The sequence below is a fragment of the Leopardus geoffroyi genome, chromosome D1, assembly GCF_018350155.1.
Source record: "Leopardus geoffroyi isolate Oge1 chromosome D1, O.geoffroyi_Oge1_pat1.0, whole genome shotgun sequence".
NCBI classification, from domain to species: domain Eukaryota; kingdom Metazoa; phylum Chordata; class Mammalia; order Carnivora; family Felidae; genus Leopardus; species Leopardus geoffroyi.
Genome location: NC_059329.1, coordinates 33,898,004 through 33,911,691, shown reverse-complemented (window position 1 = coordinate 33,911,691; position 13,688 = coordinate 33,898,004). Strand labels below are relative to the sequence as shown.

The window sequence follows — 13,688 nt, the reverse complement described above, 5'->3', positions numbered from 1 at the left end:
AATTAATCATCAACATGTAAAGTTTCAAAATTAGTTACACTGACTCTCAATATGAATGGATAATCTTCAAGTCTCTACTTGAGTATCCAGAAAGGCTGAATAAATGCCAGGTTCCCCATTGGAAAGTATATAAGGCCAGACTGATGAATTTATTTTTAACTACTCATGGTAGGTAGGTAGGAGAAAGGGGGCCTTGGAATCTGCTCTTTCAATCATAACATAGATTGTTCAAATGCTTATCGAGATTTGAATGCTATTGAAGTTGCTATTCAGTGATACCCCAAAGCCAATCTTTAGTAAAATTTTTCTTTATTGGGCTTTTTTCCTTATTTGACATTATTTAATCTTGTGGAATTGGTTAAGCCATTGGCACCTATAACACTGCATGTTTTTCCATTTGAGTCTTTCCAACAGTTTCTGCCTTTTACCCTTTGAACACTTTTGTACCATTATTTAGTTAATTCATTTTTTTAAGTTTGTTTATTTTGAGAGAGAAAGAGAGAGAATATGAGCAGGGGAAGGGCAGAGGGGGGGGGGAGAATCCCAAGCAGGCTCCTCACTATCCGAGCAGAGCCCGATGTGGGGCTCAAACTCACAAACCATGAGATCATGACCTGAGCCGAAATCAAGTCAGATGCTCAACTGACTGAGCCACCCAGGCACCCCTTCTTACATTTATTTAGATGTTTGTGCTTCCCAGAGTATCTTCTCACCATATCTACTCTTCCTGATTAATCTCATCCCTTCTTGGATTCAATAATACCAATATACTGACAACTCCCAAATTTAACCTTCACCTCAGATTTCCTTTCCTGTGTTTCAAACACCTATTTGCCAACTGCTAGAACTCCTTGACCAGATTCTCCTCACAGACTTCCAATTCAAAATGTCCTGAAAATGAACCAATTATCTTTCTCCTCAAACTAGTTTGACTTAATGTATTTCCATTGAATTTCTTGTACTATGCTCTTCCCAATCACTCAAGTGAAACGTGAGAGTATTCCTGAACTATTTTTCTCTCTCTTTGCCTTCCCTCTGCTATATTTCTTAGATCAACATCTTTCTTCTCATTGTTATGATGATGGTTCTGATTCAGATTTCTTCAGCCTTCACTTTCAGTATGCAATATTGTCCTATTGTTCTCTGCTGCAACCTTCCTTTTAATTAAATCTAACTTTTGCAGAATCACCAGAATAACCTACTAATATATGTATCTATGTCAACCCTTTCTTGAAAAACATCCAGTGGTACCACATTACATGTAAGATTGAGCACAAGTTTCTTAATATAACAGACACACACCACGTTAATCTGTGTTTAGTAATTTGGATTTACCACTAATCTCCCCAAACTTTCCTCTTACCACTCCCTTCCTCAAAATTATGGGTCTAATAACACAAAACTGTTTGTGGTGGTCCATTCATACTATCCAATTCCTTGTGTGAATGAATTTTCTCATTTGTCTTCTCTGACTGGAATACCTTCAACACACCATACACTCTTCACCTGGCCAAGTCAAACTAACCTTTTAATACTCCAAATTTATAACACAAACACAAATTCCTCTCTTGGTCTCTTTATTCAAATGTATGACTGCCTTATCAATTCTCTAATTTGATACCAGATATTATGTCAAATTCAATCTGCCAAAACTAAACTCCTCGTTTTATTCCACCCACATCTCTAAAGAACTGCCCATTTAGTAAAAGTCTGCCCATTTTAGTAAAAGCAAATACATTCTTCTAGTTGCTCAGTGACTCAGGCCCAAAACTTACATCATTGGTCCCTCTTTGTCTCACATTTCATAATGAATCCATCAGCAATTCCTGTCAGCTCTACTACCAATTTTTTACAAGAAACAATAGCATCACTGCCACTACCATTCTAGTGCAAATCATTTATATCTTTCATAGCTATGTTGAAAATAGCCTCTTAAGCTAGTGGACATTATTCCTCCTGCTTCCCCTCCTCCTGGTTCCTGCTTTGTCCTCACACTGTGTCTTCTCTATCCAATTGTAAGTGAAAGACTTTAAATATAATTTCACATGTCCTTCTCACCCTTATAACTCTCTCTTTTAATATACTTTAGTTTTCTTCACAGCACTTATCACCATTTGATGTTTATTTGTTTGTGTATTCTCGGTTTCTTCCCACTATAATGAAAACTCCAGACTGAGAACACAAACTTCTTTCCTTCTTAGAACAATATCTGGGGGCATTTGGATAGCTCAGTTGGTTGAGCATTTGACTATTGATTTCAGCTCAGTCATGATCCTAGGGTCATGGGATCAAGCCCGACGTCAGGCTCCACACTGAGCATGAAACCTGCTTAAGATTCTCTCTCTTTCTCTCTCTCTGTCTCTCTCTGTCTCTCTCTGTCTCTGTGTCTCTCTCTCCCTCTGCCCCTTTCCCCTGTTCATGCTCTCTCCCTCTCACAAACAAACAAATAAACAAGCAAACACAACAATACCTGGTTTCTATTGTGACCATAAGCCAACATTTGTTAAGTAAGTGAGTAAATATTGTAGCTTAGTGTCTCTTATCTCCGGAAGTTTTTACTGACCAATATGATTGCTTAAGTATCCTGTTCCCATGCCTTCTTTAAAACAGAGTAAATATCTGTATTTCTTTATTCCATATTGATTGATAGGTTTGCATAAATCTCCCATTAGTTTGATCTTTTAGAATGGGGAACTGTCTTTCTCATCTTTTTAATTTCAGTGCTATCACAGTGCCAATTATCTAATATGAATTCAGTACACATTGGAATTGAATGGATGGATGAATCGATGAATGAATATAGGCTAAGCATCCTTAAGAAATATTTTTGATCTTCTTGTAATCATTAAGAATAACAGTCTTTTAGCATAAAATGCTAAATTATATAGATATGTGGATCCAATATGTATGGCTTTGCAATATACCTAACACTCAGTAAAGGATTTATTGTTTGAGTTTTAACTGCTATTAAAATAATCTGTGTCTTTCAACAATTGAATTTTGTGTATTTTCAGAGATCATCTATAGCTGGGTATTTAATGAGTTCCCTTCCTTTGTGGCGGAAGACAGCCGGCGGTTCATTTCCCAGGAGACAGGCAACCTCTATATATCTAAAGTCCAAACATCAGATGTTGGCAGCTATATTTGTCTGGTGAAAAACACAGTGACAAATGCTCGAGTACTTAGTCCTCCAACACCACTCACTCTACGTAATGATGGTAAGTTGCATAGCCTGGATTAAAATGGTTCAGCCACCTCAAATGTGAAAAATAAAGATGTATTATTGTTTTTCTAAACATTTAAGCCTAATGCAAAAATCTTTTAATTACCAAATTTAGAAACTCTACAGTTTTAGTCTGTGATTATGCATACCTTAGGATAAAAATTTTGGCATAGGAAAGTGATGATCTTTGGATGAGAAATATTAAGCATAATGCTATCCTAATGACAAAAAAAAAAGGGGAGCATCTGAAAAGATCAACTGTAATAAAGACTAGTTATTTTCTTTGCTCTTTAATGTCTCTATATAATATATGTGTATGAATTGCAAACATTTTATAGGTTCATTTTTCATTACTTTTTTATTGTAGCTACCTTCAAATTGAATGTTCAGCTTTTAATACTTCATTGAATAGTTATAATTGTTATTATTACTTTCCCAATAATGGAAGCAGGTGGAACTTTAACTTTTAAGTGCAATTCAGGCAAAATTATGGTTTTCTAATTATAGGTATTGCCATCTATCTAAAGTATCTTCAAATTTAAATGCCTCATTTGTAGTTATAGACATTTACAGTTAAGCATTGCATTAAAGAAGTCAAATACTATATTACAGTTGATATATGATATGTGGCTTGCTCTGTCATGCAATAAAAAATCCATGAAGGCATTATTAAGAAGTGAGCTTGAGAATCCTGATTGATTGCCAAGCTTAAAAAATCTATTTCAACATTACTTTTTTATATGCCTAGTTTTAGAATATATGCCGGTGCAGTGTATGTCCAGAGTTTCATCACAAGATTTTTGCTTACTGCTTAGTTTCTCATTTTATATATTTAGACTTCATTATGTGTATGTATATATATGTATATATATGTGTGTGTGTATATCTTACTGCTTAGTTTCTTATTTTATATATTTAGACTTCACTATATGTATGTATATAATATACATATAATACATAATATAATAATATATAATTATTATATGTTATAATTATATATAATATATATGTAATATATGTATATATAATTATATATAATATAATAATATTATAATTATTATATATTACATATAATATAACATTATATTTGGTTATATTTGGTTATAACACATCTTATTAGGTAGAGAGAACAAATACAATATCCGGTCTAGAGATGAAGAAGCCAATATTAGAGACATAAAGGGACTTGCCAAATTCACACAGCTAGATAATGGCATGGAGAAATAGCTTGGAAAAAAGAAAAGAAATTGGGAAACCAATTCAGACTATTGAAATTCACCAGCTGAGAGGTGACAAGGGACAGAATGAAAACAGTGGTAATGTCATTGAAGAGAAGAAAATATGCAGATGTTAAAGAGGGAAAATTAGTAAGATTTAATAATTAATTAAATGCCAAGTTCTAGAGTAGGAGGAAATTTAGGCACGGTTCATTGAATGTGTGATGATTCACTTCATAAGAAGAGATAACACACATGAAGGAATAGATCGCGGTGTTGATAAATGTGAGTAATTCAGGTTTTAATATGAAGAGTTGAAATCTTGGGAAATCCATGTGGAAATATGCAGTAGGAATTTAGATATATATGTCTAATACAGATAAAAGAAGGCTAGAAAAATATTTAAAAGTCATCATTGTGCATTCCCTCACTACAGTTAAAGCCATGTTTGTGAATATAGTATGTCAACTTCAAGATTACATGAGAATGTCTAGGGGGTGAAAAACAAAAAGGAAATAGATATGATTTTTAAAAGTATTTAGTTAAAAGTTTAGAATTGAGGTGATTCTCTATATGCCATTTCCATAAAATTTCTGAGCATTTTCTCCTTAATTACTTAAGAATTTAAAACATCTTTGCCTGAAAATTGTAAAAATTTGCTGCCTAGTCAATAACTAGTTCCATTAACACTATCCATTTATGTAATAGTAATGTACACTTTGATAGTGGCTGAGATTGACAGTGCCTGTCTTATTTTCACATAATTGTCCTAAACATTACACCGACCATATGAGCAAGAGTAGTACATGTACAAATCCAGTTTCACTAGTACTTAAAAGTTCAGTACCAAGGGGTGTCTTTGTGTCTCAGTCGTTTAAGCAACTGACTTTGGCTCAGGTCATAATCTCACAGCTCTTGAGTTTGAGCCCCATGACCGGCTCTGTGGTGACAGGTTGGCTCCTGGAGCCTGCTTGGGATTCTGTGTCTCCCTCCCTCACTGAACCTCCCCTGCTCACATTCTGTCTCTGTCTCTCTCTCAAAAATAAACATTGTTAAATAAATAAATACATAAATAAATAAGTTCAATACCCATGTTCAACAGTCACTTGTCTGTCTTTTATTATTTCATGGCCCAGATGTATCCCTTAACTTTACTTTCTATCTTCCATGGTCAAACATTTCAAGAATAATTAAAATAATTTTTTGTTGCTATTCAAACTCCCTTGCCCCTCTGTCTTCTATTGTGATTGTGTGGCAAAATCCCAACTCCTAATGAATTCAGCTGTGTCCTTATACTGTGACTGCTTTGAGAATCTGAGAGCTGCTAGAGAATTTCACCCACCATCGATTCATGATCACCAACTTCAAATGGGCCTTCAGCACTTCCTCTCAATCCTACTAAGACTGCCCGACCAAGAACACTTCACTTCAAATTTATCTTCCCACTAATAAAATTAAATCTAACTACATCTCTATCCACACTGTATCTCCTCCATCCTATTTCAATAGAATTACTATATTGTCCCTTTTCCTATCAGCACCAGTCCCTCCATTCATAAACTGTTTCCTTTGGCCTTTACAGAACATTACACTGTTTTTTTAATATATATAACCAGTACTGTGTCTACTAAAATTATATATATATATATATATATATATATATATATACACACACACATATACAAATATATATATACATATATATGTATACAAATTTGTATACAAATATGTATACACACACACACACACACACATATATATATATTTCATAGTACCTGAATTTACTGATGCAGTTGACATTGTTGACTACTTTTTATTCTTTCATGAATATCTGTATTTTAAAAAAATCATTATCTGAGCAGTACCATACAAAAAAGTTATTAAAGCAAATAAAAATAAATAAAACAAACTGTTATATTAAGGTTCATATTTAAGTTAAAAAGAAACAGGTGGAAAACATTTCCTGAAGTTCAGTTATATTATTTGATGACAGAGTTATTTAAGATTTTACAAAAGAAGTTAGAAGATTCACATTTCTTCTTTCCGTACATTATCTAAAGTTATTTTTCCTTAGTAGTTATTTGCCTACTGTGTATTTTTTTAATAAAAAATATCAAATGAATGTAATGGTTTATAAGTGCAGATGGAGAAAAAAAATACATCTCCCTCCCATCAAGCCCCACTTCCTAGAGCCAACTTTTTTTAATTCTTTTTTCTTTCATGAGGTTCTCCTATAATGCTAGAAAATATCTGTTTCTTATTTAATCAAGTTTAGACAATAATTGTTGACTCCTTCATACATATGAGTATATATACTTCTATCCTCCTCTTGTATTTATATAACAGTTTTTCATTGCTTACCATTAACAGTTTTACCATTAACTTTAATAAGGTACTTAAATCTTTACTGTTCTCTTAACTCTTGAAAATAATTGTTGACTTCTTATTACACAACATGAAGATATTTTTATCTCTACTTTTTCTTTCACCCTGTCTACATTACACTTATGTCCTTTTATCTGCCACCTTTATCATTACACTTTTACAAGTATTCTAAACTTTCCCATAAACTGTGAAAGCTGAAAATCAACAGACATTTATAAATTATTACTATACAATTATCATTTAATATCATATTTTTATAAGTTTTGAGCTATTTTTAGATGTGTATGCTGCACGAGATATGTTTTTAATAAGTGAAACTTTGAATTGAATATAACAGGAAAGCAGGCTGGTAGCATTAATAAGAGTTTGATACACTTTGAGTATGACTTTTCTTAAAATTTTTCTAAAATATAATTAACAGTTTTAATAATATTGTTGAAATATGAACATGAGTCATCACAATGCACATGGTAAATGAAAACATTTCTATGATTAAGAAAGTCCATGGAAAGAGTGTGAAATGAATTGATGTGAGCTTAGGAACAAGCCTTGCATAATCCAAATTGCATTGAAAGAGTAAAGAATAAAAATCCCACAAGAGATAGTGAAAAGTCAGAGAAGTAATAGGAAAAGTAGAAGTGACATATAAAGAAAGTCTATGGAAATGAGTATTGAACAAGAAGATGTGAGCATAGAGCTCAAAATGGTGGATTAGGTTCATGTATTTGTTGCCTGTTCCCTTCCTGAGACCCTATGAGAAGAAATCCACATCATCAATAAGAATGATGAAGGAGAGGAATATTTGATTAACAAAGGAGACATTGTGATATATTTCTGAAGAATAAGGGAGGATGTGAATTAAAAGACTTAACAGATGGAGAAAACTAAAACCTAGAATAAATTTGAAAGGATTTAAAGAAGGGGCTGAGGACCATGTGCCTAGTGGAAGCTTAAAAAGTTTTGAAATCAGTTGAGGAGGGGGGCATAAGACTGGACAAAGTGGGGTTGAAGGAATGTATGTTGAACAACGTTATCAGTGAAATATCAGAATCCTACTCTTTCCCTGTACCTACATGCAAAAAGGGCAAAGGACATATCTCTTAACAATATAAACGAATTTTTCATGGAAGACTGAAGTACTTAATGTTATGGTGACACACAATATGAGACCTTCTCATTCTGGCATTTGGGTGTGTGCAGCCTGAAAACCAGTTTCTTTTCCTCACATCAAAACAGAGCTGTCTATCAACACACCTCACCTGATCATGCCTCACCCCTACTTCAGAAGGGAACCAATTCTACAGTCAATCCATACTAACTTCTAAGCTTCCCAGACTTAACATTTATATGCAACCTAAGTTAACAACTTCTATTAAAAAATAGTGAGCTAACTGAATGGCCATAGAATTCATACCAGGATAATGTGTGAAAAACAGGAAACTTTTAACATTACTCCAAGAAAGGCATAGATTAGACTGGAATCATTTTTAATTCAAAACTTTCATATCACTATTTGATATCTCTTCAAAAAGAAAATAATTGAAAAGTATATTCATAATAAAGACATATCCCTGAGTGTTTTCCCAAGTAGGTGGCATATATTCAACAGTTAGTCTGAAAATAAAAATAGAATCCAATTGTGGATGAATCCATTTATTGCAGCATGGTCAGCTGTAATTCCTGCTGGGTTTTACAAACCTCTCAATGCAGAGACAGGCATTGTAATGGATATATCTGCAAACTTGGCAAACACCTCTGCAGGGGTTTGAATATAAAAATTACGTTTAATCTGCTGTAACTGTACAGTTAGCTATGAAAATTATTTCAAGAACACTGTGTTTTTATACTTCTTTGAAAAAAAAGTAGACCTTTCTAAAAATAATAGAAGTTTTATATATATATATATATATATATATATATATATATATAGGCACATTATTTCCTTTCAAGTACAAGTAAAATTTTACTTTATAAAATGTACTGTAGAATTTATTGCCTTAGCTTGGGTTTTCCTAAAGCACACCTTGAAACAAAATTTGCTTGTAAGTAGTAGTTAATTGTAATTTATCACAGAGAGCAGAAGTGAGGGATGGAGCGTAGTTGAGGAGTGAAACAGTGTAAAGGAGGTTGCATTATAGACATGACCACTTTTACAGGCAGCTGGAGCGTGATCTTGCATGAACAGAACCTTATGAAATGCGCTCAGAACAGTCTCCTTTGTGGAGGTATCAGTGACCTTCCACCTCCCAATCCCTAAGGGTGGCACTACAGGCAGTTAATTCTGCACTTGCAGGTTGCCCTTAAGTTGCAAGTGTGTAAAACTTGTTCCTGCACAGAGCTGTTTGCAGTGGCAGTTCAGGAGGTAAAAAATCTGGCCAAGATTATTTGAACTGGAATACACATAAAAATGTATGTATCTAAAACATAGATGATGAAGCTTTAGAAGCTCTGAAGTGCATGAGTAACACTATCAAATTTCCTTGGCTGACACTGTATGAAATCACCCTCACACATTGACAAATGTGTATCCTATGCCTACTATGTGTTAGATAATTTGTGAGATACTAAGGCCATAATGGAGGGCAAAACAAATACAATAACCATCTTGTATAGTTATGAGAGAGGATGATATTACCCTAAATGCTGAATGTAACTTGTATCCTAGGATCTGCCTGTTCTCATTGAGTGCCCCATGAGGCCAATCTCACATATCACTTCATTAAAAGCAAAACAAACATCTAGTTTCAAAAGCATTTATGAGTAATATCAATTTTTACTAATGGTTTATAGGGTAATTAATGGTTCTGGCATTCCATATAACACAAATTTATTGAACACTCCTCTATAACCACATTTATCTTTTGCCAAGTTTTCATTCCTACAGCTGCCACATCTCTCCCTCAAAACTCTCCTGCCTCTTTCCCACAGCACTCTTCCCTCTAGACTCCCTTCAGAGTCTTACTATCTCTGTCTTAATTATGGCAATTTCATACTTTTATTTCTTCTCTCATCTGTGTTCCCAGCCCAATTTTGAAGATAGTTTTAGCTAACTTTATTTTTATGTAATCAATATTTACATTTAATTGCTACATGTAAGGCACTATTCTAAAAACTTTATAAGACTTAAAGTGAAAAGATAGAATATATATATATATATATATTCTATATATATATTATATATATAGAATATTATATATATACATAATATTAACCAAGTAGTAACCAAATAGTAACCAAAAAAAATTGAACTTGTTCAACTATATCATACAAGATATTAAATGTATTTCTAGGGATAGAGAGAATCACCACTTTCTGATAATAGGTTTAATTCTTCAAGAAGATATAACAAAGCAACTCCCCACAGTCCACTATGTACAGGACCAGGCTACTCATTCCTCTTCCAGTCCAGATGGGATCTTCTCCTATTCTCTTCTCTTATACCCATCTTTCCTAAGGCAACATTCCTCCAGTCCCTTTCCTTAGGGCTATAATGGCTCCATAGTGGTACAGAGAGGATAATTTATAAGGAGAAATAGAAAGAACGAAAGAAGAAAGAAAGAAAGAAAGAAAGAAAGAAAGAAAGAAAGAAAGAAAGAAGAGAGGGAGGGAAGGAGGGAGGGAGGAAAGAAGGAAAGAGGGAAAGAAAGAATAAACCAACTGGTCCCTAGTCCTTTTCCCATTCTTGGAGTTGGAAATTACAATAGAAACAAGAATAATTGAAGAACTAACTTGAGAAAAAAAGTGGGAATAGATTTAGAATGAATGCAGAAATATTGGCTTTTGTTAGAGATTTCATCAGTTGTTACAGTGAAAAGAAAAGTAAAAGGATTGTAGATGCAGATAACCTACTATTTGGTGGCGGGAAATCTGATGGCATTTTTTTTTTTAATTAAAGTATAATTAGCATACAGTGTTATATTAGTTTCAGAGTATAATGTAATGATTCAACATTTCTATAAATTTCTGTGCTCATCAAAACAAGTGTACTCAATCTTTACCTATTTTACCCATTCCTTCACACATTATTTTTTTTAATGAGTTACAGGCAAAGTCATAAGCTGAGAATTTATGTGTGGATAACAGGTTTATTTTAAGACAAGAATTGTGCCAACAAGGAAATTATACATAGCTTCATTAATTTATTACTAAATAATACAGATCCCATGAGCAATGTAAAGATATAAAAAATGGCATGCCCTTGAAGATTGCGGTAGGTGGAATAATAACCTCCCAGTTCTAATTCCTAGAAACTTTAAATGTTATTTTGTATGGTAAAGGGACTTTGCAGATGTGACTAAATTAAGGATCTTGATATGGAGACATTAATCTTGATTAACCTTGATTATTCTGGATGATTAGTATCAGCCCTGAATGTAGTCACCTGGTGCCCTCATAAGAGGAAGGCAGAGAGATTTATTTGAATACAGAAGAGGAAAAGGCAATGTGATGATTGAAGCAAAGTTTAGAGTGATGTGCTTTGAAGATGGAGGAAAGGCCAGGAACTAAGGAATGCAAGGAATGTAGTGCTAGAAGCTGGAAATGAGAAGGAAATGGATTATCTCTAGAGCCTCCAGAGGGAAGGTAGCCCTGCCTTCTACAGAGACTTGATTTAAGTCAAATGACACTTTAATCTTCAGGTTTTAAAGTTCTGACCTCCAGAATTTAAGAGAATAAATGTGTATTGTTCTAAACTACCAAGGTTGTGGTATTTTGTTACAATGACCATCAAAAACTAATGGAAAGACCAAACAGAAATCTGGATAAAAATATTATTACTTGTCTTGTGCAATATTTGTGATTATTGAAGCAGTGTGTTAGAGCTGGCTTATTCCTGTTTGCAAAAGTTTGTTGTGTTCATTTCTTCACTTCTTGGTAGTTTGAACTTTTTGTTCAGATTTTCAATTTACAGACAGTTCCTAGGGAACTTGAAAGCTTTGTACAAGAACACTCCTACTCAAATATATTTATCTACATAAAGGAAGCTGAATTCTGCAGGAATATAGAAATTTAATTGGTTTTTATTAATCTTTTATTTATTTTTCTGTGTCTCTCTGGAAAGCTTATCATCTTGATATGAAACAAATGAAACAAAGACATCAAGAAATCACTGGGTAATTTACAACAATGCGGATGGAGTTACAGTGTATTATGTTAAGCAAAACAAGACAGTCAGCAAATGACAAATACTATATGATTTCACCCATATGTGGAAATTAAGAAACAAAACAGATGAACATAGATAGGGGAAGGGGAAAAAAGAAGAAGGAGGCAAACCATAAGAGTGTCTTAATTATAAAGATCAAACTGAGGGTTGATGAATGGGAGGTGGGCGATGGATAGGCTAAATGGGTAATGATATTAACGAGGGTGCTTGCTGTGATGAGCACTGGGTGTTATATGTAAGTGATGAATCACTAAATTCTACCTTTGAAAACAATATTACATTATATATTAACTAACTAGAATTTAATTAAAAACCTGAAATAATAAAAAATAAATCAATGCATAAATACATAAATAAATGCATAAATACATGAATAAATAAATATCTCAGGACAAAAAAAGAGAAATTATTGGATGATTTCTGAATAAAATGAATATTTGGTTTCCTTAGATGTCCTTGATAATCAGTCATTCCATACAATTCAATTTCTCCTCAAACAGACTTATAAAAACAATTTGAAATTTTATCTAAAGATAAGAATTTTTTAAAATTTATTTATTTAAATTCAAGTGAGTTTACATACAGTGTAGTAATGGTTTCAGGAGTACAACCAAGTGATTAATAAATTATATACATCACCCAGTTCTCATCCCAACAAGTCCCTCCTCAATGCCTGTCACCCATTTATCTCATCCACCCACCCACCTCTCCTCCAGCAGCACTCAGGTTCTCTGTATTTAAGAGTCTCTAATGGTTTACCTCCCTCCATGTTTTTATCTTATTTTTCCTTCCCTTCCCCTATGTTATGCTTGTGTTCTTAAATTCCACAAAGGAGTGAAATCATATGATATTTGTGTTTCTTTGACTGACTTGTTTTGCTTAGAATAATACTTTCTAGTTCCATCCACATTGTTGCAAATGGCAAGATTATATATATATATATATATATATATATATATATATAAATTCATTTTTATTCATTCAGCAGTCGACAGACATCTGGGCTCTTTCCATACTTTGGCTATTATTGATAGTGCTGCTATAAACATGGGGGTGCATGTGTCCCTTCAAAACAGCACACCTGTATCCCTTGAATAAATGCCTGGTAGGACAATTGCTGGGTCATAGGGCAGTTCTAGTTTTAGTTTTTTTAGAAACCTCCATACTGTTTTCCAGAGTGGCTGCACCAGCTTGCATTCCCACCAACAATGCAAAAGAGATCCTCTTTCTCCGCATCCTCGCCAACATCTGTTGTTGCCTGAGTTGTTAATGTTAGCCATTCTGACAGGTGTAAGGTGGTATCTCATTGTGGTTTTGCTTTGTATTTCCCTGATGATGAGTAATGTGGAGCATTTTTTCATGTGTCGGTTGGCCATCTGGATGTCTTCTATGGAGAAGTGTCTATTCATGTCTTTTGCCCATTTCTTCACTGGATTATTTGTTTTTTGGGTGTTGAGTTTGATAAGTTCTTTATAGATTTTGGATACTAACTCTTTATCTGATATGTCATTTGCAAATATCTTCTCCCATTCCATCAGTTGCCTTTTATTTTTGTTTGCTGTGCAGAAGATTTTTTATCTTGCTGGGGTCCCAATAGTACATTTTTGCTTTTGTTTCTCTTGCCTCTGAAGATCTATCTAGGAAGAAGTTGCTGTGGCTGAGGTCAAAGAGGTTGCTGCCTGGTTTTCTCCTCTAGGAT

General features: G+C 33.7%; 1 protein-coding gene across 2 annotated transcripts in view; it reads left to right on the top strand.

Annotated features, from left to right (window-relative positions):
- The window catches only part of CNTN5 (contactin 5), a 1,378,474-nt gene that overhangs the window by 984,877 nt on the left and 379,909 nt on the right, over nt 1-13,688 (top strand). For both annotated transcript variants that reach the window (XM_045483542.1, XM_045483543.1), the window contains one exon: nt 3,015-3,218. In XM_045483542.1, coding sequence (XP_045339498.1) covers nt 3,015-3,218 — 204 coding nt within the window. The remainder of the gene's footprint in view (nt 1-3,014; nt 3,219-13,688) is intronic.